We start from the raw sequence: 25,388 nt of genomic DNA, 5'->3' as shown, positions 1-25,388 counted from the left end.
CTGTGCAGCTATGCAAAATATCATGCAGCTATGAAAAACAAGACTGTACAGTTCTTTACACACAGTTAAAAAAACCAAACCAAACCCAAAACAAAAAGCCCAACACCATGGAGGAATTGCATGTTTCTCTGTGTTTAAGTTTGAGTTTTTTTCAGACATAAAGAATGTGATTTTCTGTTCTGTGCTCCCAAGCCTATGGTAATTAATTTGAAGAAAGAACATATGCTCTGCATATGAGATGGTGAATTTTTTTATTATTATTTTTACTTTTTCAAGTGTTTTCTCTGTCCCTAGACATGTTAAGAATGAGACTTTTTCAATAGATTTATTCCATAGTTTGATTAAAATTTTATACACAGGATATGTTTTTTAAAAAAAATGAATGATTAATGGATGTTTTTTTAATTAGAAAGATTATGCCAACAGCTCAGACTTCTTAGATGAGGCTAAAAATTATTTTTATTTGTAGTAATCACAGCTAGAAATGTGGAGAGCTTTCATCAGTGGATAATCTGATACTAGTTGTTGCTGCTCTTCAAAGGTTCTATATCTTCATGTTAGTTGTAACATCAGTGCTTTAAAGGCTATACATGGTATTGATTTTTCAGCAACATTGACCTGGAAAGTGAAGTAGGAGTGTATCTTTAGAATAGCTGGAGAAATCCATGCAACATAGAAATCTGAATCTGAAGAATGACCTGTCCTTCACCTTCCTTTACCATATGGTTAATCCTGTGACTGTAATGATGTAAGACAACTGATAACTTAATTAGCCAAGTAACTTTTGGTTTCTTTTCACTATTCAAGTATGAACATAAAAATTCCTGTACATAAATTTGTTGAGCTGCTCTTGTATCATCTTTAGGAATATAATTTGTCATTATTGTGTTGCTGATAGAGAAGAATAAGTTAATTTTGCTGCATTTTACTCAATAGAGTCAACACGGGTAAAACATAAAACACTGAAAAATTAAATAAGATGCCAAGTACATTTGAAACATTAAATAACATTTATAGCAGTTGCTGGGTTTTTTCTTTTGCTTCAGTTTTAGGAACGGAGCTGAAATTCTGTAGAGATATCAGTTACACTTTGGCACTATTTTGAAAAAAATGTAGCCAACAAAGAAAAAACCCACAGAATAATTAGGGTTGAAAGGGACCTCTGGAGATCATCCCATCCAACCCCCCTGCTAAGGCAGGGTCACCTAGAGTGGGTTGCACAGGAACACGTCCAGGTGGATTTTGAATGTCTTGAGAGAGGGAGTCTCCACGACCTCCCTGGGCAGCTTGTTCCAGTGCTCTGCCACCCTCAATAGAAAAAAGTTCTTCCTCATGTTGAGGTAGAACTTCTTGTGTTTTAGTTTATGGCCATTGCTCCTTGTCCTGTCACTGGGAACCACTGAAATGAGTCTGGCACCATCCTCTTGGCACCTGCCTTTGAGATATTTATATGTATTGATGAGATGCCCTCTCAGTCTTCTCTAGACTAAACAGGCCCAGCTCCTTCAGTCTCCTAAGAGTGATGCTCCAGACCCCTCATCATCTTTGTGGCCTCCGCTGGACCCTCTCCAGTAGTTCCTTGTCTTTCTTATACTGAGAAGCCCAGAACTGGACACAATACTCCAGGTGTGGCCTCACTAGGGCTGGGTAGAGGGGCAGGATCACCTCCCTCACCCTGCTGGCTACACTCTTCCTGATGCACCCCATGATACCATTTTCCCTTCTGGCCGCAAGGGCACACTGCCGGCTCATGGTTAACTTGTCATCCACCAAGACTTCCAGGTCCTTCTCTGCAGAGCTGCTCTCTAGTAGGTCAGCCCCCGACCTATACTGGTACTTGGGGTTATTCCTCCTCAGGTGCAGGATGCTGCACTTGCCCCTGTTGAACCTCATTAGGTTTCTCTCCATCCAACTCTCCAGCCTATCAAGGTCCCACTGAATGGCAGCACAGCCTTCAGGTGTATCAGCCATTCCTCCCAGTTTTGTATCATCAGCAAACTTGCTGAGGGTACATTCTATCCCATTGTCCAGGTCCTTGATAAACAAGTTGAATAAGACTGGACCCAGTATTGATCCCTGGGGAACACCACTGACTACAGGACTCCAACTGGATTCTACTCTGCTGATCATGACCCTCTGAGTTCTGCCATTCAGCCAGTTCTTGATCCACCTCACTGTCCATTCATCTAACCTATAAGGATGTTATAGGAGACAGTGTCAAAAGACTTGCTGAGGTCAAGGTAGACAACATCTACTGCTCTCCCCTCATCAACCCATTCTGCCATGTCATCATAGAAGGCTGTCAGATTGGTCAAGCATGATTTCCCCTTGGTGAGTCCATGCTGACTACTTCTGATATTTTTCTTTTCTTCTACGTGCTTGGAGATGACCTCCAGAATGATCTGTTCTGTCACCTTTCCAGGGACAGAGGTGAGGCTGACTGGCTGGTAGTTTCCCAGGTCCTCCTTCTGGCCCCTTTTGAAAATGGGAGTAACATTGGCCTTCCTCCAGTCATCAGACACTTCTCCCATTCTCCATGATTTTTCAAAGATGATGGAGAGTGGCAGAGCAACAACATCTGCCAGCTCCCTCAGCAGCCATGGTTTCACCCTTATAAGGGCCCATGGATTTATGGGTGTTAAGTCTGTTTAGCCGATCTCTAACCTAACCTTCTGTGACCAGGGGGAAGTCTTCCTTTCTCCAGCCTTCTTTTACCTCCAAGGTCTGGGATTACTGAGGGCCGTCCTCAGCAGTAAAGACTGAGGCAAAGAGGCATTCAGTAATTCCGCCTTCTCTGTATCTTCCATTGCCAGGACATCCACCTAATTCAGCAGCAGACCCACATTTTCCCTAGTCTTCATTTTGCTGATGTTCTTGTAGAAGCCCTTCTTGTTGTCCTTGATATCCCTTACCAGACTCAATTCCAAGTGGGCCCTGGCCTTCCTCATTGCATCCCTGCATACCCTGATAATGTTCCTATAGTCCTTCTATGTGGCTCATCCCTTTTTCCACGTGGCTCATCCCTTTTTCCTCATCCCATAAAGTTCTTTCTTGTGTTTGAGATTTGCTAGAAGCTCCCTGCTTATCCATGCAGGTCTCCTGCCCCTTTTGCCTGACTTCTTGCTCATAGAGATACGCTGGTCTTGAGCTTGGAGGAAGTGGTACTTAAATATTGACCAGTTCTCTTGGACTCCCTTTTTCTCTAGAGCCCTGTCCCATGCAATTCTTTGAAGCAGGTCCCTGAAGAGGTCAAGGTTAGCTCTCGGGAAGTTCAGGGTTCTAGTCCTGATTACTCCTTTGCTTCCTCCACGCAGGATCCTGAGTTCCATCTCATGGTTGCTACAGACAAGGCTGCCACCAACCTTCATGTCTTCAACCAGTCCCTCCTGGTTAGTACAAGTCCAGATGTTAGTACAAATCCAGATGAGCATTAATTTTTTTTCCCCTCAATCTAGGACATTTGCACCAGTTTGGGATGTTTTCAAAACCTCAACAGAAAAACTGGCAAGCTGTCACTTGGACCTCATGCGGAGATTACAAGAGCTAATAAAAGAAGTTCATAAGTATGGAGATGAACAAATCAAAACTTATAAAAAGGTTATTAATTATTTTTCTTATGCATGACCAATGACTTGTTAATGTTAAAATGGTTTGGTTTTGACAAGTATGTGATATTTGGCAGACTAAAGAAGATGTTTCGGGAACATTAGAAGCAGTGCAACATATTCAAAGTATCACTCAAGCCTTACAGAAATCAAAGGAAAACTACAATGCAAAGTTTGTTGAACAAGAACGTTTGAAAAAGGAAGGAGCAACACAGAGAGAAGTTGATAAGGTAGTTCTGTGACATCTTGCTTAAATTTATTGTGTTGTCAATCTGTAACATTCACCTTGTACTAGTGAAATGCTCAAAAAGGACTAAAAGTAGTTGTGGCTATTTCATAATGTGCATGATGCTTTGAATGCCTGGTTATGTTTTGTTTACACTTCTTTATCTGTTCTAACTGCACTGCAGTTTTAATTCTCTATTTTGTAATTACCTGTATCATATGATAATTTTGTTCAGTGGCCTTTACAGAAATTGTATGTTTCAGCTTCTATTATGTTTTCAGATGCATTTTATTAAGTAAATATGCAAAAATTCAGTGACTTTGTTAATGAATTAAGGAGTAGGAAGTTTTGTGTTGTCTCCTCAAGTGAGATAAAGCAGCTAATTATAGGAGTATTTGAAGTCTGTTTCATTGGGAAGAAAAACAAGTTAACATTACTTTCAATGATAATTTAAGAGGTTCCGGTAACATGGACCACAATCCTAAGGGATTGCATTTAGTACTCCCTTTGGGTCATGGGGGAGCTTGATCCGTTTATAGAATCACAACATATTTAAGGTTGGAAGGGACCTTAGAGAAGTTTTGGATGCCCCACCCCTGGAAGTGTTCGAGGCCAGTTTGGATTGGGCTCTGAGCAATCTGGTCTAGTGGAAGGTGTCCCTACCCATGGCAAGAGGGTTGAAACTGGATGATCTTTAAGGTCCCTGAATCACACAAATCGCATTGTAGCAACTCCAGAGACTTATTGTCTTTGAAGCAGGTATTTGTTTATTTGGCGCCAGGTGCATGGGGGATTTTCTGCCTAATATGCACACCAGGGTGCATTGCTTCTGTATTCTTATGATGTAATTACATACATATTCATAAAGGGAAGGCCTATTCTAATACAAAGGAGTGTCTAAGCTAATAAGTTCCTGGGATCAGGTTGCACAATTTCGCACAGCTGCAGTTCTCTCTGGTGGTCATACTGAGAAGGGCTCAAGTGTTCCTCAGGGGTCTTTTGGATGAAGACTAGCAGTCTTCCTCAGAGTGCACTTTTCACCTTTTCTTGAGGAGCATTTGCCATCTCTCTGCTGTGTCAGCAGTTTCTCCCCCAGTTCTAACCACCTCTGTTCCTGTCTTTGGCTGCTAGGCCCCTCTTATCTTTTCGGAGGTCATCCTGACCGTCTTTGTTAATGCTTGCAGGGATGAGATGGCTTTTACCTCTTACATCCCTTCCAACCCAAACCATTGTATGACCTCTGGAGGTCATCTTGTCCAATCCCCCTGCTCAGGCAGGATCACCTAGAGCCCACTGCCCTGAACCATGACTAGATGGCTTTTGAGACTCTCCAAGGATGGAGGTTTCATAATCTCCCTGGACAAACTGTTCCAGTGCTCGGTCACCCTTAGAGTAAAAAAAGTGTTTCCTGATGTTCAGATGGAAGCTCCTGTGTCTCAGTCTGTGCCCATTGCCTCTGGTCCTGTCACTGAGCACCACTGAAAAGGGCCTGTCTCTCCTCTTTGCACCCTCCCTTCAGGTATTTACATGCATTGATAAGATCTCCCCAGAGCCTTCTCTTCTCCAGGCTGAACAGCCCAAGCTCTCTCAGATTTTCCTCATGGAAGAGATGCTCCAGTCCCTTGATTATCTTTTTGGTCTGTTGCTGAACTCTCTCTAGTATGTCCATGTCTCTCTTTAAGTACATTAATAGCAAGAGGAGGTCTAAAGAAAACATTGGACTGATACTTGTTGAAGATGGTCATCTGACTAATAGGGATGAAGAAAAAGTGGAGGTATTAAGTGCTTCCCCCACCCCCCAGTCTTTAATAATACTGATGGGTGACTGGGCAGCCCAAAATCTGAGTCAGAGGACCATGACTGTGGGAACAGTGCTTTTCCATTTGTGGACACTGAAACTGTGAGGGACCAGCTGTATCAGCTGAATGTTCATAAGTCCACAGGGCCTGATGGGATTCATCTCAGAAGGAGCTAGCAGATGTTACAGCAGGACTCCTCTCCATCATCTACCAAAGGTCTGGGGAGTCTGAGGAGGTGTCCGCTCACCAGAAGCTATTTAAAATTATTCCAATTTACAGAAAAGATGAGAGGGAACACCCAGGAATCAACAGACCTGTTAGTCTAACCTCAGTATCTGGAAAAATTATGGGAAGATTGTACTGGGTACTATTGAAAGGCATTTAAAGGACAATGCAATCATCAGGCACAGCCAACTTGGGTTCACAAAGGGAAAGTTCTGTTTAACTAATTTGATCTCCTACAATGAGGTCACCTACATAGTGGATAAAGGGAAGGTGCTGGATGTAGTTTTCCTGTGTGTAGTATGGGGACCTTATCTCCTCCCACAGTATGTAGGAGTTTTATTTGGGCAGGACCAGGGCAGTTAGCAGATCCTCTGGTGTTAGCCATCCAAGTGGCTTCTGTTAAATTTGCATCCCAATGCTTCCATGCCCCATTGCCCAGTGGTCTCAACATTAAGAGTCCCAATCTTTCCAGAGTGGGTGATAAGGGATATGATATATCTACTCAATGCCATGTTTCTTTGCCCAGTAGTTTATGAGGTTATTTCAGAAATGAGGCCCATAGTCTGATTTAATTCTCTCTGGGGTACCATGTTACCACAAAATGTGCCTTACAAGACCTGAGATGGTGTTTTGGGCAGTGGCATGGTTTACAAGATGTGTTTCCAGTCAACCAGTAGCTGCCTCTACCATGGTGAGTATGTAGCTCTTGCCTCGGCATGTTTGTGGCTGTGGTCCAATATAGTCAATTTGCTAGGCCTCACCATATCGGAAACCCAGCCACCGTCCTGTATTCCAGGGAGATTTCACTTGCGTAGCTTGCTTGATTGCAGCACATTTCACATTCATGAATAACCTGTGTTATGGCCTCTGTGGTCACGAGGGTATGTTGCATCACTTCCCTAGATGTCCTGATGTTTCATGGGCCCATTGGGCTATAAATAACTCACCCTTTCGCTCCCAGTCTAAGTCTACCTGACCTATTCCAATGTTGGCAGCCTCATCTACCTGTTCATTGTTCTGATGTCCTTCAGTAACATGACTTTTGGGCATGTGAGCATCTACATGACGTATCTTCAGAGCCATTTGCAGCGATGTCCTGCCACAATGCAGCAACCCAGATGGGTTTACTTTTGCCCTGCCAATTGTTCTTCTTCCACTGTTGCAGCTACCCCCATAGGGCATTAGCCACCATCCAGGAGTCAGTATAGAGTACAAGCCACTTTTGTCATTCAGCAATCTCTAGGGCTAGTTGGACGGCTTTCACTTCCGCAAACTGACTCCCCACAGCAGCTTTCCGCCTCCAATGGTTTCCTACCACATGACAGGATCCATCAGTAAATAGAGCATAGCCTCTTTTGTCTTCCAATAACTTGTTATGTGGTGGTGCTTCTTGGACATGAGCCACCTTCTCAGGTAATGTTCCAAAATCTCTGCCTTTTGGCCAGTCCATTATTCCTTCCAGGATTCCCAGGCTGTTGGGTTTTCCCAGTAAAGCTTGCTACATGATCAGTGCTGCCCACTTACTCCATGTAGCGTTGGTTGTGTGATGTGTTGAGAGGATGTTTCCTTTGAACATCCAGTGTAGCATGGGCAGTCGTGGTGCCAGGAGGAGACATGCTTCTGTCCCAACAATTTCTGAGGTGGCTCAAACCTCCTCATAGGCTGCTAATATCTCTTTTTCAGTTGAAGTGTGCTGGGCTTCTGATCCTTAAAACCCCTGCTCCAAAACCTTAATGGTCAACCTCGGGTTTTCCCTGAGGTCTTTTGCCAGAGACTCCAGGTCAGACTCTGCTCCCCAGCTGCAGTGTAGAGTATATTTTACACAGCTGGTCCTGTCCAAACAGGCCCAAGAGCTACTGCATGAGCTATTTCCTGTTTGATCTGCTCAAAGGCCTGTTGCTCAAGGCCCTACTCGAAATGGTTCTTCTTCCAGGTCACTCAATAGAGGGCACTCACAAGCTGGCTATAACCTGGAATATGCATTCTCCAGAACCCCACAAGGCCTAGGAAAGCTTGCGTTTCCTTCATGTTAGCTGGTGGAGACCTAGTTGCTAACTTGTTGACCACATCCATGGGGACATGACAATGTCCATCCTGCCATTTTATTCCCTAAAACTGGATCTTCTGTGCAGGTCCCTTGACCTTGCTTCTTGTTATGGTGAAACCAGCTTTCAGAAGAATCTGAATTATTTTTCCATTCTCAAACACTTCTGATTTGTTGCCTCACACAATGATGTCATTGATGTATTGCAGATGTTCAGGGGCATCACTGTGTTCCAGTGCAGTCTGGATGAGTCCATGGCAGATGGTTGGGCTGTGTTTCCACCCCTGGGGCAGTCGATTCTGGGTGTATTAGACATCCCTCCAAGTGAAAGCAAACTGTGGCCTGCACTCTGCTGCCAGAGGGATTGAGAAAAATGCATTAGTGATATCAACTGGGGCACCATTTGGCTGCCTTTGACTCCAGCTTATACTGAAGTTCCAACATGTCTGGTATGGTAGCACTCAGGTGGAGTTACTTTGTTTGGGCCATGATAGTCTACTGTTATTCTCCATTAGACTTTCCCACTGGCCATGTGGGGCTATTAAAAGGCAAGTGAGTCTTCCTGATCACTCCTTGGCTCTCCAATTGATGGATCAGCTCACGGATGGGAGCTAGGGAGTCTCGGTGCAATATTGCCACTGCACCAGCCTGATAGCAATTGACACTGCTCGCAACAATTGGCAATTCTTCTGCTCTCAACAATCTCACAATGAAGGGATCTTCTGAGAGGCCAGGCAGGGTGGATAACTGTTTGATCTTCTCTGTATTCGCAGTAGCTGTACCAAAAGCCCATCAATACCTTGAAATACCTTTTCCTTAAGTAGTTTATGTCAAGGATACAAGGGGCCTCTGGGCCAGTCACAATGGGGGGCTTTTTCCACTTGTCCCCTGTTAAACTCCCTTCAGCCTCCAATAGAGAAAACTTCTGACATCCCCCTGTCACTCCAGAGATCCAGATGGGTTCTACGCTCCAGTGCCCTGATGGCATCAGTGTGCACCATGCACCAGTATGTTGCTGTTTTGAGCCCTAAAATCAAGAGCCAAACAAGGTTAGGTGATAAAATACGGTTACCATTTTAATGAAGGTCCCTCCAGGTGCAGAACATGCCAAAATACACTCCGAAAATGTGCTGAAGATGAACACGTGACAGGGCATGTACAGTTTTATAAGTTTAGCGAATTAGCGTAATTGACAATAATCCCCAATTAGAAACACAGGTGATGAAGTAATTCCCCTTCTTGGTTTGACCCCTTCTGAAGCTCCCCTTCCTTGCTCGTTGTTTATGGGAAAGTGTCTTGGGAAGGTGTCTTGTCCTTGATTCTCATAAGAAGTGAGATTAGAACTGGCCCTCGGGAATTTGTTTGTCTAATAGGAAAAGTACTGAGGTTAGGAAACTATATAACTGCATAAAATAGTCTACAGAGCTATGAATATACATGAAGAATATATAAAAAGCAAAAATCATTTCGGCATCAGTATCTACTAAAGCTTTATACTTCTGTGGATCTGATGTGCCAAACCATCAAATCCGCACAGTCCAGTATGCCCAGCCATCCCTTTCCTCCTCCTGGCTGAAGACAGGGACCCTCTATTCCTGTTCCTGGTCAGAGTATTTACTGTCTGACCCTTTCAGTGTCAGACTGGAAGTCCCCTCACCAGGATCAAAGGAGGTAATTTCAGTTCTTTTATGTCTGGGACATTGCTGATTGCCTTCTTGTCTCTCTGCGGCAACTACACTGACAGTCTTCCTGGGTGATCCCTTCTCAACAGCTCTCTTCCCTCTCAGTTCACGGACACAGGCTTCCAGCTTAAAGGTGGGTTCACCATCCCAGTTCCTCATGTCCTCCCTCTGGTCACGCAGAAAGAGCCAGAGTTCGCCACGTGGCTTGCTCTTGGAGCTTCCTTTCCCTCTGGCCAGGGCAGGAGAGGACTGATTTCTTGGGGTGCCCCTGACAGCTGAGGTGCTGGTCCCAGGGGGATGAGGAAGGACAGAGATTTTCTTCAAAGTTTTGGAGTCAGGAAGACTCTCTGCAGTTGGTGTATCCATTTCTGTGTAATACATTTCTGCCAAGCTGCTGGAATATGATGCTGGGGCACTTTGAATCACCTTCCTCCACATGGCCATTGTGCAAGGGACATCCTCTGGATCTTTAGAGACCTTAAAATTTTTTAGATCACTACAGATGACTTCCAGCACTGCTGCTTTTCTCAAGTACTGGATACCTTCATCTGCAGTGGTCCACTTCCCTGGGGAGTTCACAAGATCTTCCTTAAATGGATATCTTGCCCTCATGCTTGAGAGGAGCCATCTCCAGAGACTGCAAATTACTGCCTCCTTTCCCATTCCTCTCTCAATTCTGCAGTCTCTAGCAAGGGATCCCAGCTGTTGGGCTTCATGACCTTCCAGTTGTTGACTGTCGGCCCTGTTATCCCAGCATTGAAGCAGCTAGGCAGAAATCCGCTCACCTGGCTGGTGGCTGTTATCTTGCTGCATGTCTCAAAGTTCTGATGAGGTCAGCAACTGAGTAACCACTGTTTGAATTGTCTCACTTCTTTCTTCAGTTTCTTTAAGGACCGGCTTTGTGATCAGACCCTTCCTTTCCTCATTCTTTTCCTTCCTCTTCCTCTTCCTCTTCCTCTTCCTCTTCCTCTCTTCCTCCTCCTCTCCCTTTCTAATCAATGATATGGACCTCTCCTTGTCCACCTTTTCTTTTTCACTACTGGGGCAATTACTGTAGTTGCTGTGGTTTGAGTCCCTATCTCAGCCATAGTGTCCTCAAATGCAGTTTGAGTTCCTGTCTCAACTACAGTTCTCTGAGAGTACTGAGCTGTGGCTCGGTAGGCACAGACCAGACCCCAGTACAGGGTGAGAAGCTGCACGTTTTCATTGGGATAGGCAAGGCACTCTTTTATCAGGTGATGCGTCAGTTTGCCAGAGTTCGTTGCCTGTTCAGGTGTAAAGTCCCAGGTAATGGGAGGTGATAACTTCCTTAGGAAACTGCTCAAATCCTTCCACACACTCTGCAACCCAGGAACTGGATGCCTCAGGGAACATTTTGATATTGCCTCACTGAAGAGTCATTTTCTCTTACACCAGGGTGACACCAGATTCCACAAACATTGTAATATTTACAATGTTCATTAGTAGTATTAAACAGGTTGTATAAGGGTGAACAAAGACCTCTGGAGCCTGCATAATAAAACCATCCACATCAATCCCAGGTAGGGAGAGGGAGATGTATTCCCTCATCTTTTCCACAAGATAGTTCCCACAGCACAACAAGGCCACCAATGCCAGGACAAAGCACAGAGCCATTGTTTTTATTAACATGGTACCAAACTCAGCAAAATAAAGATATAAGTGGTGCAGCTGACAAACTCCGTGTCCCCCACAGAAGCTTGCTACTCAATAACTACTATTTACTATAGCATGCAATATATATAACTGCCTTTGTCTCACCCTACATTGGATGCCACAAGGACTGTGGTGGGTTGACCTTGACTGGATGCCAGGTGCCCACCAAGCCACTCTATTGCTCCCCTCCTCAGCTGGGGGAGGGGGAGAAAATATAGTGAAAGGTTTTAGGTCAAAATAAGGACAGGGGGAGATCACTCATCAATTGTAGTCGCAGGCAAAACAGACTTGACTTGGGGAAATTAACTGAATTTATTACCAGTCAAATCAGAACACGATAATGAGAAGTAAAACAATTTCTAAAAACACCTTTTCCCCACTGGGCTTAACTTAATTCCCAGTTCTCTCCCTCCTCCCCGTCAGCAGCACAGCGGGATAGGGAATGGGGGTTTTAGTCAGTTCATATGTTGTTTCTGCTGCTGCTTTCTCTTCAGGGAGAGGATTCCTTCCCCTGCTTCAGCGTAGGGTCTCTCTCACAGGAGACAGTTCTCAATGAACTTCTCCTTCCCACAGGCTGCAGGTTTTCACAAACTGCTCCAGCATAGGTCACTTTCCATGGTCTGCAGTCCATCAGGAACAGGCTGCTCCAGTGTGAGTACCCCATGGAGCCACAGGTCCTGTGAGGAGCCTGCTTCAGTGTGGGCTTCCTACAGGGTAACAGCCACCTTCAGGCATCCACCTGCTCCAGTGTGAATCTGCTCTGCAGGTGGATCTCTGCTCCTCCATGAACCTTCATGGGCTGCAGGGGCACAGCTGCTTCACCATGGCTGCAGGGGAATCTCTGCTCTGGTGCCTGGAGCACCTCCTCCCAGTCCTTCTCCACTGACCTCGGTGTCTGCAGAGCTGTTCCTCTCACATATTGTCACTTCACTCTTCTCTGGCTGCAATTACTCCTGTGGCATAACTTTTTCTTTCCTTAAATATGTTACCCTAGAGGCATTACTACCATCTTTTATTGCCTTGGCCTTGGCCAGTGGCGTGTCTGTCTTGGAGCCAGCTGGCATTGACTCTGTCAGACATGGGGAAAGCTTCCAACAGCTTCTCACAGAAGCCACCCCTGTAGCCCCTCCACCACCAAAACCTTGCCATGCAAACCTAATACTCCCTCACAGCATCCTTCTGGACAATTTGTCCAACTGTGGGATGAGCAGGTTCATGATGCACTGGGTGAAGAACTGTCTGAAGGGCAGGGCTCAAAGGGTTGCAGTGATGCTACATCTGGCTGGTGACTGGTCACTAGCAGTATTCCTCAGGGCTCAATTCTAGGGCCAGGTGTGTTCAATATATTTATCAGTGATCTGCAGGCAGGAGTTGAATGCACCATTAGCAGGTTTGCTGATGATACCAAACTGGGAAGTGCTGTTGACTCTCGAGGGGCAAGAAGCCTTGCAGAGGAATCTGGATAGATTGGAGCATTGTGCTATGATTAATGGAATGAAATTTAACAAGTCAAAATGCCAGATTCTGCACCTGTGACAGAGAAACACCGAGCACAAGTATAAATTGGGAGAGGAGTGGCTGGAGAGCAGCCCTGCAAAAAGGGATCTGGGGGTGCTGGTTGGCAGCAGGCTCAGTATGAGTCACCAGTGAGCCCTGGCAGCCAAGAGGGCAAACTGTGTTCTTGGATGCATCACAGAATCACTGGGTTGGAAGAGACCTTCAAGATCATCGAGTCCAACCCATGCCCTAACATCACCTTAATTAAACCATGGCACTGAGTGCCACATCCAACCTTTTTTTTAAACACATCCAGGGATGGTGACTCCACCACCTCCCCGGGCAGACAATTCCAGAACTTTATCACTCTTTCAGTAAAAACTTTTTCCTAACATCCAACTTAAATTTCCCTTGGCGCAGCTTGAGACTGTGTCCTCTTGTTCTGTCAGTTGCTGCCTGGAAAAAGAGACCAACCCTCACCTGACCACAACCACTCTTCAGGTAGTTGTAGAGAGTGAAAAGGTCTCCTCTGAGTCTTCTTTTCTCAGGCTAAACAACCCCAGCTCCCTTGGTCGTTCCTCATAGGGCTTGTGTTCTGAGCCCTTCACTGGCCTCGTCGCCCTCCTTTGGATACGTTCGAGCGTCTGAACGTCCTTCCTGAACTGAGGGGCCCAGAACTGGACACAGTACTTGAGGTGCGGCCTCACCAGTGCCGAGTACAGGGGAAGAATGACTTCCCTGGTCCTGCTGGCCACACTATTTCTAATACAGGCCAGGATGCCATTGGCCTTTTTGGCCACCTGGGCACACTGCTGGCTCATATTCAGTCAGCTGTCGACTGGTACCCCCGGGTCCCTTTCTGCCTGAGCACTGTCCAGCCACACTGTCCCCAGCCTGTAGTGTTGCGGGGAGTTATTGTGGCCAAAATACAGGACTCGGCACTTGGACTTGTTAAACTTCATCTTATTGGACTCTGCCCATCCATCCAACCGTTCCAGATCTCTGTGGTGCCCTCCTACCTTCCAACAGATCAACACACACGCTCCCAGCTTAGTGTCATCTGCAAATTTACTAATAGTAGACTCAATACCCTCATCCATGTCGTCAATAAAAATATTAAACAAAACTGGTCCCAGCACAGATCTCTGAGGGACACCACCATCAAACACAGTAGAACCAGCCAGTCAAGAGATGATTATCTCACTGTATTCAGTACTGGTGCAGCCCCACCTTGAGTGCTGTGTGCAGTTTTTGGCCCCACCATTTAAGAAGGATGTGGAGGTCCTTGAATGCATTCAGAGGAGGGCACCTAAACTGGTGAAAGGACCTGAAGGCATGTCCTGTGAGGAGCGGCTGTGAGGACTCTGGGTTTGTCTAGTTTGAAGAAAAGGAGGCTGAGGGGCTCTCTGCAGCTCCTTGAGGAGGGGAAGTGGAGAGGGAGGTGCTGAGCTCTTCTCCCTGGGATCCAGCAACAGTATGCATGGCAATGGTTCACAGCTGTGCCAGGGGGAAGTTCAGACTGGACCTAAGGGAACATTTTTTTACCAAGAGTGTGGTCAAACACTATAATGGGCTTCCTAGAGAGGCGGTTGATGCCCCAAGCCTGTCACTGTTTAAGAGGCATTTGGACAATGCATTTAATATCATGCTGTAACTTTTTGCCAGCCCTGAAGTCATCAGGCATTTGGATTAGATGAGTGTTTTAGGTTCCTTCCAACTGAATTGTTCTATCATATTGTATCGGGGAGCCCAGAACTGGACACAGGACTCAGGTGTGACCTCACCTCTCTCGACTTGGTGGCAACATTGTAACTTTTTCCAGTTTTCACAAAATGAAGTAACAGAGGAGACAGGTTATCTTTCCCTGTCTCTAATGATGTCTTTTTCATAGAATCATTAAGGTTGGAAAGGACCTTTAAGATGATCAAGTCCAACTGCCAACCTAGCACCCACCACTATGTTCTAAAATGCCATATGCACATGTTTTTGAACACTTCCAGGGATAGTAACTACCATTTCCCTGGGCAGCCTTTTTCAGTGCTTTACAACCCTTTCAGTGAAGAAAATTTCCTAAACCTCCCTTGGTGGAACTTGAGTCTGTTTGCTCTCATCCTGTCACTTGTTATCTGGGAGAAGAGACTGTCCCCCGCCTGACTACAACCTTCTTTCAGGTAGTCATAGAGAGCAATAAGGTCCCCCTGAGTCTCCTTAACTCTAGGCTGAACCCACCAAGCTCCCTCAGCTTCTCATGAGACTTGTGCTCCAGACCCTTCCCCAGCTCTGTTGCCTTCTCTGGACATGCTCCAGCACTTCATTGTCTTTCTTGCAGTGAGGAGTCCAAAACTAAACACAGTACTCGAGGTGTGGCCTCACCAATGCCAAGTTCAGGGGAACAATCGCTTCACTAGTCCTGCTGGCCACACTATTTCTGATACAAGCCAGGATGCCACTGGCCTTCTTGGCCACCTGGGCACACACACTGGTTCATGTTCAGCTGCTGTCAACCAGCATCCCTAGGTCCTTTTCCGCCAGGCAGCTTTCCAGCCACTCTTCCCCCATCCTGTAGCACCAAAGGGGGTTGTTGTGACCCAAGGGCAGGACCTGGCACTTGGCCTTGTTGAACCTCATACAAATGGCCTCTGCCCATTGATCCAGCCTGTCCAGATCCCTCTGTAGAGCCTTCCTACCCTCCCACCCAACTTGGTGTTATCTGTGAACTTACTGAGGGTGCACTCGATCCCTTCCTTCAGGTCTTTGAGGAAGATATTAAACAGTACTAGCCCCAATATTGAGCCCTGGGGAACCCCACTAGTGATCAGCTGCCAACTGGATGCAGCACCATTCACCACCACTCTCCAGGTCTGGCCATCCAGCCAGTTTTTCACCCAGCTGAGGGTACACCTGCCCACACCATGAGCAGCCAGTTTCTCCAGGAGAATGCTGTGGGAAACAGTGTCAAAGGCTTTACTGAAGTCCAGGCAGACAACATTTGCAGCCTTTCTCTCATTCACTAAGTGGATCATCTGGTCATAGAAGGAGAAGCAGGACCTGCCTTTCCTAAACCCATGCTGGCTGGGCCTCATTCCATGGTTATTCTGCACGTGTTGTGTGATGGTGTCAAGATGGTCTGCTCCATAACATTCCCTGACATCAAGGTCAAGCTGACAGGCCCGTACTTCCCTGGATCCTTGTTCTGAAACTTCTTATAGATTGACATCACATTTGCTAACTCACAGTCACCTGGAACCTCCCTAGTTGACCAGGGCTGAATGATTGGCTGAATGATTGGCTGAATGATTGAAAGTGACTTGGTGAGCTCTTCTGCCAACTCCCTCAGTACCCTTGAGTGGATCCCATCTGGCTCCATGAACTTGTGTGTGTCTAAGTGACACAGCAGGTCACTGACCATTCTCTCCTGGATTATAGGGGCTTCATTCTGTTCCCTGTCTCTGACTTCCAGCTCAGGGGGTTGGTACCCTGAGGACAACTGGTCTTGATATTAAAGACTGAGGCAAAGAAGACATTAAGTACCTCAGCCTTTTCCTCATTCTTTGTCACTATGTTTCCCCCCACATCCAACAAAGGATGGAGATTCCCCTTGTCCTTCCTTTTGTTGCTGATGTATTTGTAGAAACACTTTTTATGTCTAAGGTGGCCGTTTTGCTGGCCCCCCTTTTTATTTCTCTGCGAATTGAAAACTCTTTGATTCATCTTGCTTTCCTGGTTGATGTTTCCCCATGTGAACAAGTGATAACATTATTCTATTAGTTATGATTTAAATTTTTTATATTGGAAATTACAGAAAATAACTATCTTTTCTGAGTACATTTTATTTTAATTCTTTTGAAAGTTATCAATAGTGGTCAGCTTTATAAGTAATTGCAAGTAAAAATTAGTTTCCATTTTCCCTGTGGAACACATAAAATTTTTTTTAAAGAAGTGAGTATTTAGGGATAGTTCAGACCCTGGGTTCTGAGGCAGAGTCAGTTTATTTCAGCTCAAGCTGGTGCCTCTAGAGAGGGACCCTGAACAAAGAAATCCCTGGGTCTTTATACCCTCATAGTTTGTGCCTCCAATCTTCACGCACCCTGCACGCTCCTCTTGGTCCAATGGCAATTTATAGTCTGGGGTCCTCTAGCACGTCATTGGATTCTTTCTCCATGTCCAGGTAGCCAGGCCATTAACTGCTCTTATCTTCCAGTTTGGGCCAGCCTTGAGGCCCTCCAGGGTCTCAACCCTTATCTTAAGGTATCCAGTCTTTCTCTGTTTCCTCCCCTGCATAGCCATTCATGCTGACAGAGTTCATTTAGAGTTCATCTATGCCAAGCTTTGAGCAGGGCCCACTCATGCTAAGCTGTGAGCAAGTTACAATTAAACCATAGAATCACAGAATCATAGAATATGCTGAGTTGGAAGGGACCCACAAAGATCATCAAGTCCAACTCCTGGCCCTGCTCAGGACACCCCAAGAGTCACACCATGTGCCTGAGAGCATTGTCCAAACGCTTCTTGAACTTTGGCAGACTTAGTGCTGTGACCACTTCCCTGGGGAGCCTGTTTCAGTGTTCAACCACCCTCTGGGTGAAGAACTTTTTCCTAATATCCAACATAAACCTCCCCCAACTCAGCTTCATGCTGTTTCCTCAAGTTCTGTCAGTGGTCACAGAGAGAAGAGATCAGTGCCTGCCCCTCTGCTTCCCCTCATGAGGATGTTGAAGACCATAATGAGGTCTCCCCTCAGTCTCCTCTTCTCCAGGCTGAACAGACCAAGTGACCTCAGCTGCTCCTCATACAGATTCCCCTTGAGACTCTTCACCATTCACGTGGCCCTCCTTTGGACGCACTCTAATAGCTTAAATGTCTTTTTTATATTGTGGTCCCACTCAAATCTACACCATTAATTTCTAATATTTCTAATATTCTATAAGTAAATTTATTTTAATCCCCAGTGGTGAGGAAAGTGATTCAGAACTAGAACAAATTGTAAATACCATTACTGATGTTATTTACAATTCAGAAATATTTCTGAGTTACAACTGATGGGAATTTTCAATGAGATAAATAAAACAGGCATGTTGAACACAAGCTACAAAAAGGCTGATGTTCTAGGCAAACAGTTTTTATTTTAATTTGTGGAAATAGCAAGATTATAAAAGTTTTGAAAAACATATCATGCTTGCTATGCTGTAGACTTTGAAAATAACTTTTTCTCTATTGAAAACAATCACGTCATTCAGTTTTGTTGTCCATGTAATATTGGGATTCTCCTTTATTTCTTTTTCTCTTTTAGGAATATTAAGTCCACAAAAAGAACATTTTGGTTTATTAGCAACAAATAATGAAACAAATAAAAAAATATAAAACCAAAAAAGGCTATTATAAACAACTCTGATCTGCATAAATTTAGTCAACAGTATGTTCTGCATTAACTTTGTTATCAATTTAGCCTCATTATCCAATCAGAGACGTAGATCCAATTAAAAAAATTTATTAATTAAAAGCAAGCGGATATCAGTCAAGTCAGCGCTGGACGGGCAGAGATTCAAGCATATCTCTATGCACCGCGCCTCGGGCCTGCAGAGGACTGAATTTTATAACCCTTTAGTACCCCACTCCCCCCGTATGTCTTGATTGGCGTCTCTTCATGAATCCTTGATTGGCTGTTGAGACGTCTTGGGCTGGTGTGCTCTGCGTTGGGTGATGGTTACTGGGCCTCCTGGGATGGTCTCTCCGTGGGGGTTGCACAGGGGGAGGTTTTTATGGACCCCTGAACCACATTCCTTTTGTATCTGCCTCATAGGGGCTGCACAGGGGGAGGTTTTTTATGGCCCCTGAGCCAAATTCCTTTGTATCTGCCTCATGGGGGTTGGGCAGGGTTCCTAACAAGATTCGTTTTTATAACAGCAAAAAAAAAAAAAAAAAAAGAAAGAAAGAAAAAAGAAAAATAAAAGGAAAGGCAATTTTAAGACTTATCACCTTTTTCAAACAGTTCGTGAACTAAACTGATTGTAATTTATTACAACTTCACTTTCAAATATCTCTTAAAATTTCCATTGACAGAACACCTGCACTTTTGAATATCTTTTCCCTTATATTTCTTCACTTCTAAGAGAACTGTGCTGCCTTGTGTTTTTTACCATTACCTCTTTCAGAATTTCACTAATAACTGTTTGCTCTGTATTCCAGCCCTGCTCTCTTCCTGCTTTTCTGATGCAGATCTAAGTATTTGACATGAGCTATTTAGTTAAATCTGGTAATACAAATTTTTAAATATTTATTTCAAAATAAGTATAACTTAGTCCTTACTCATAAGAGGAAAGTATTTAAATGAGGTAATTGCTTTGTTCCCTTTTTATGTGGTTTGCATATAGCTTTAAATAGGAATCTCTAATGGCTTGAATCAGTTATTTGGTGGTGAAATTTTGTTATGAAACTTCACTGTTTTTATATGCCCCTGAACATTTTTATAGGTCATCCTAGGCTTTCTGTTAATAGTGACTTTAAAAGTCTTGGATCAGATTGGATGTGTGACATTTGACAATTTTTTGTTTTTAAATAATCTATAGGCAGCAGTTAAATTGAAAAAAGCTACAGATACCTATAAACTGTGTGTGGAGAAATATGCTGCAGTTAAATCTGCTTTTGAACAGAAGATGACAGAGACTGCACAGGTAAGCGTTATATTAAATGACTTATCTTTAAAATAAATTAATGTGTTCTATTTTACCTCTCTGATGATATCTGAAATCAAAGCTTTTGAAAAATTGGTTCAAGATAGAATGATCTCCATTGGAAATTGATATGAACAATAATGTCAGAAGTAATATGTTTGAAGGGCAAACATTGACCATGTATGTTGTGATGACAGTGTCCTTGAATGACGCAGTTGAACACTAGCACTCTGAAAGACTTTCTTATGAAGAAAACTTTTGAAAGTATTGTAGATACATTGTGATCATGTGGCAAATTTTGTGAATTGCTGGAGAGATAAATTCATTTATAGGAGTTTTAAAACTGAGATCCATCATGTGTTCATTATCATTCTGGCAAAACACTTTAGTAACAGCTTGTGAAAGTGACTTTCCAGGGTTTATCTGAGGTGGTCAGAAGCACATCTATCCAGATTTTTTGTTTTGTTTTCTTAAAGCTGTTTTAATCTGTATTTCAGAGGATATCAAGTTCTCTGTATGATTTCATGTGCTGCTGCTTGTTATGTTTTAAAGTTTCTTTTCCAAATTTGTTGATTTTGTTGATTACCTTGCTCTGGAAGTTACTGAACCCCCACTGAAATAGATCCTGTGAATGCTTCTGATTCACTTCAGAGCAAATTCAGTCAGGTTGATTTAAATCTTTATTTAGTCTCAAAAAAGCTGTCTGCTATCTATTCCTTACTTTACAAGAAAGAGATTGTGTTTATAGCAGTTGACTTACTGCTCTCTAAAACAATAAGAAAAAAAATATAACTTTAGTAAACTGGCCTTGCTAAAATTATACTTCAAATTTGTCTCTAACAAGCAAGAAAGCTGTGAGTAATGAACAGGAATTTTTGTTTAGAACTGACAGAACATAAACATGAAGAGTATTTGAAATGGATTTTATTGTCAGCGAAGGAAAATTTAGGGTATTTCAGCAAGAAAATTAGCTGGGCTTTTCATAATATCTTAAAAAAAATCATTTTAACGATTCTCTCCAACAAAATAATGAAAAAAGTAACAGTTTATTTTGTATCCAGAGACTGAATATGAAGATGCTTTTTGTTCAACTTTATTTGTGTCATTAGGTAGGCATGAGTTATTTAAAACAAGCTGAGATGTAGAGAAAAGAAATCTTTTTGCTATACCAGATCTTATAGCTGGAAAAATGCGACCATGCTTTTGGGCTATTTGTTTTGTTTTGCAATACAGAAATTATATAAATTTATGTCTCACTGCAAACCACACTTGCATAAATAATCTTAGTTCATTAATGGCAACAACCCTTTTACTCATAATTTAAATTTTCACTTAATATGATAATGGACACCTGGAAACTCTGAATACCTTCCACAGCTATCCAAATTGGAAATGAAAATTGGAATTCTACCAGCCTATCTGGGAACTTTGTTTTAAGTATAATGGTGTAGCTGCATCTACAGTTTGATTGCAGGGCGCCTACTTTAAAGATGATGCAATAGGAAAAATAACACTTGTGAATATCAAAGAATCATAGAATGGCCTGGGTTGGAAGGTATCTTAAAGATCATCTAGTTCCAACCCCCTGCCGTGGGCAGAAACACCTTGCACTAGACCAGGTTGTTCAGAGCCCTGTCCAGCCTGGCCTCGAACACTTCCAGGGGTGGGGCATCTACAGCTTCTCTGAGCAACCTGTGCCAGTGCATCACCACCCTCAGAGTTAAGAATTTTTTCCTAATATCTAATCTAAACCTACTGGCCCTCAGTTTGAAACCATTTCCCCTTGTCCTGTCACTACATGCTCTCATAAAAAGTCTCTCTCCATCTTTCTTGCAGACTCCCTTCAGGTAATCAAAGGCCACAATTAGGTCACCCTGAAGCCTTCCCTTTTCCAGGTTGAACAAACCCAACTCCCTCCCTCAGCCTTTCCTCATAGGAGAGGTGCTCCATCTCTATAATCAATTTGGTGGTCTTCTCTGGACTCCTTCCCACAGGTCAATATCTTTCCTGTTCTGGGGACCCCAGAGCTGGATGCAGCACTCCAGGTGGGGTCTCACAAGAGGAGAGCAGAGGGGCAGAATCCCCTCCCTCAACCTGCTGACCAAGCTGCTTTTGATGCAGCCCAGGATACAATTGTCTTTCTGGGATGCAAGCGCACATTGCCAGCTCGTGTCCAGCCTCTCATCTGGATACCAGCACCCCCAAGTCCTTCTCAGCAGGACTGCTCTTGATCCATTTATCCCCCAGCCTGTATGGACACCAGGGATTGCCCCGACCCAGGTACAACACCAGCACTTGGTCTTGATGAACCTCATGAGGTTCTTGTGGGCCCACTTCTTGAGCTTTTCCAGGTCCCTCTGGATGGCATCCCATCCTTAAGGTGTGTCAATTGCACCAGTCAGCTTGGTGTTGTCTTAGGGTGATTTTATGATGATACTCTATTCCTGATCGTCTGCTTTATGCCCAGAAAGAGGCCCTGCAGCTTTAAGCTGGGTCTGGAGGACGGGTGGGTGTCGTGGTTTGACCCTGGCCAAATGCCAGGCACTCACAACATCTGCTCGCTCACTCTCCCCTGCCACAGCTTGCCAGAGGAGAGAAAAAAGTTAATACAAAGGGTTCATGAGTGAGATAAAGACCGGGAGAAAAACACTTCAAGGGCAAAAGAGGCTCAACTTAGAGTTGTAAAGTGAATTTATTACTAATAGAGTCAGAGGAGGATAATGAGAAGTAAAATAAACCCTTAAAGACACCCTTTTTTCCCCCAACTCCTCCTTCCTTCCCACTAATAGCCCAGGGGGACAGGGTGTGGGGGTTTGGGTCAGTTCCTCACCAAGGTCTTTCTTCCACTGCTCAGGGAGAGGAGTCCTTCCCCTGCGTTGCTGTGGGGTCCCTCCCATGGGAGACAGTTCTCTGTGAACTCCTCCAGCATGGGTCCATCTCATGAGCAGCAGTCCACACACACCTGATGCAATGTGAGCTCCTCCCACGGGCAGACAGTCCTCCCGAAACTGCTGCGGCGTGGGTCCCTTGTCCACGGGATGCAGTCTTCCAAGGACAGGCTGCTCCAGCTTGGATGAAGGGGACCCTCTCCCTCCACTGGGACTCCCACTGGACCACAGCCTCCTCCAGGCATCCACCCGCTCCAGCGTGGGCACCTCCCTACGGGCTGGGAGTGGATCTCTGCATCCCCTGTGGACCCCATGGGCTGCAGGAGGACAGCCTGCTTCACCATGGTCTTCACCACGGTCTTCACCACGGCCTGCAGAGGAAATTCGGCTCTGTTGCCTGGAGCACCTCCTCCTCCTCCTTCTTTACTGACCTTGGTGTCTCCATGTTGTGTCCCCTCACATGTTCTCACATCCTCCTCTGGCTAGAAAAAACTGCATGCCCCTTTTGTTTTGATTTCTTCTTAAATATGTCATCACAGAGGTGTAATCAACCTCTCTAATTGGCCCAGGCTTGGCCAGCACCATGTCCATCATCTTCAGAGCCATCAGGGATTGGCTCTGCTGCACATGATGGAAGCTTCCAGAAGATTCTCACAGGAGCCATCTTTGTGGCCCCCCCCCCCACTACCAAAAACTGGGCCAAGCAAAACCAACACAGCAGGAGGCAGGGGAACTCTGGCGCAGGCTTGGTTCAATGGCTCACTCCCGTGTGCTTGGCTTGCCGGGCAGATTGGAGGCTACGTTGTTGCTTAGCTCACTTGATTTTTGTTAGCTTAGACAAGTTTTCCCCTGTACTGCAGTAGCAATTCTTCGGTGGATTCTGTTGTTTCTTCTGGAACTGTTTGTCTTAGCTTTTGTCCAAGATCAGACCATTGGCAGGAGCCGGCCAGCGCGGACAGGCAGGGAAACCGCGGGGACACCCCATCTCGGCCCAGACCTCAGGAAAAGCTGAACCACTGGAAGAAAGAACTCTAAATCCCCCAGCTTTTTCTGCAGCGAGGAAGAGACCAATCTTGGAGGGTCCACCAGGTTCCCATCTGTTTTTTCCCCTTGAGCTCCCCCGTGGACTTTTCTTTCTCCCCCCCGACACAAAGGCTGTCTGCCATTTTGTTCTTTCTTGCCACGTGGCCAATAAAGTTTTCTTTCCCTTCCCCTTGCATTTTGGTTTTTCTTGCTCTGCTGTGGGTGAGCATGTGTGTGTGTGGGTAAGGTTCTGACAGCTCAATATCTAACAGTTATTCATTTTTTTCCCCGTGTTGTACAGGCACTTTGTCAAATAAACAGTTGTTTTTGTTTTTTCACTTTCACCGACCAATATTCATTTCATATCAGTGGGAAAGGATTGCTAAAAACCTTTTCTTAGAGGAAACACTTGTTCCAGAATGTTTTCTCCCAAAACTTGTCTCTAAACCAAGACAGGTTTCATCTGCAAACTTGCTGAGGGTGCACTCAATCCCACTGTCTATGTCACTGATGAAGATGTTGAATAGCCCTGGTCCCAATATGGACCCCTGAGGGACACCACCTGTCACTGATGTCCATCGGGACTCTGAGCCATTTACCAATACCCTCTGGATGTGACTGTCCAACCACTTTCTTATCCATCTAACAGTCCACCTATCGAATCCATCCCTCTCCAATTTAGCAAGAAGGATGTTGTGGGGCTCTATGTCAAAGCCTTTACAGAAGTCCAGATAAATGACATCTGTAGCCCTTCCCTTATCAGGGGATGTAGTCACTCCATCATAAAAGGCCACTAGGTTGGTGAGGCAGGTTTTGCCCTGTGTGAAGCTGTGCTGGCTGTCCTGAATCACCTCCCTGTCCTCCATATGCCTTAGCAGAGCTTCTAGGAAGATCTGTTCCATGGTCTTCTCAGGCACAGAGGTGATGCTGACAGGTCAGTAGTTCCCAGGGTCATCTTTTCCAGTCACCTGTGACTTCTCCTGACTGCCATGGCTTTTCAGATCTCATGGTGAGTGACTTGGCAACTACATCAGCCAATTCCCTCGGGACTCTGGGATGCATTTCATTGTGTCTCATAGACTTATGTACGTTCAGGTTCCTCAGGTGGTAATAAACCTGATCTTCACTTACAGTGGGAGGGACTTTGCTCCCCCAGTCCCCATCCTGCTGTCCATCCACTTGAGGCATGGGAAGAGAGGTTACCATTGAAGACTGAGGCAAAAAAGTTTTTGAGCACCTCAGCCTTTTCTTCATCTGTTGTTGCCAGCTCACCAGCGTTGTTTATTGGGGGGAATACACCTTCTTTGACCTTCCTTTTCTGGTTGACATACCTGTAGAAGCCCTTCTTGTTACTCTTTGTGTCCCTTGCCAGGTTCAGTTCCAGTTTTGCCTTTGCCTTCCTGACCCCATTCCTACACAACCAAATTTCATCTTTATACTCTTCCCAGGTCACCTGTCTTTTTTTCCACTGCCTGTGCATTTGTTTCTTTCCCTTTATTTTGACCAGCAGGTCCCTACTCAGCCATGCTGGTCTCTTGCCTTCCATACCCAATTTCTTGCTCCTGGGGATCGCTGGCTCTTGTGCTCTATGGAAGACATCCTTAAATAACTGCCAGCTCTGTTCTACTCCCTTGACCCTGAGGGCAGTCTCCCAGGGGATCCTATTGACTATCTCCTTGAAGAGCTGGAAGTTTACTTTCCTGAAGTTCAGGGGCCTAACTTTACTCCTTACCTGATGTGGTAAGATAGGAAAAGGCTGCACCTAAATAAGTTACAGCTGTGCCCTTAAACAAGCGAGGTAAACACCTTTGTTAGAGAATGCGGACGTGTAGGACTAATTAGAAAAGGCACCTGTGGATAGTTTACTGACCAATGGTAATGTAATAAGGAACACCTGTTATGTATGTGAAGAAAGAATATAAAAAGGCATACCAGGGGATAATAAATTGCTGATGCCTACCACCATCTTGTGTGTCAGTGTTTGAGTCCACCATCAACCTGACCCATATCCCTCAGGACTGCAAACTCCAACGGTGCACTATCACTGCAGCCCA

General features: G+C 44.8%; 1 protein-coding gene and 1 pseudogene across 1 annotated transcript in view; one reads left to right on the top strand and one right to left on the bottom strand.

Moving 5' to 3' along the window:
• Nucleotides 1–25,388, top strand: part of LOC146425424 (F-BAR domain only protein 2-like) — a 148,282-nt gene that overhangs the window by 26,766 nt on the left and 96,128 nt on the right. The window contains exons 4-6 of the mRNA XM_085041582.1: nt 3,456–3,597; nt 3,683–3,835; nt 19,319–19,423. Coding sequence (XP_084897708.1) covers nt 3,456–3,597; nt 3,683–3,835; nt 19,319–19,423 — 400 coding nt within the window. The remainder of the gene's footprint in view (nt 1–3,455; nt 3,598–3,682; nt 3,836–19,318; nt 19,424–25,388) is intronic.
• LOC146425425 (uncharacterized) lies at nt 9,489–11,150 on the bottom strand (annotated as a pseudogene).

Source organism: Lichenostomus cassidix, chromosome W, assembly GCF_008360975.1.
Source record: "Lichenostomus cassidix isolate B80296 chromosome W, HeHo_3.0, whole genome shotgun sequence".
In the NCBI taxonomy this organism is placed as follows: Eukaryota; Metazoa; Chordata; class Aves; order Passeriformes; family Meliphagidae; genus Lichenostomus; species Lichenostomus cassidix.
Note: the sequence above shows the minus strand (reverse complement) of the source record. Positions and strands in the feature narration are given on the sequence as shown.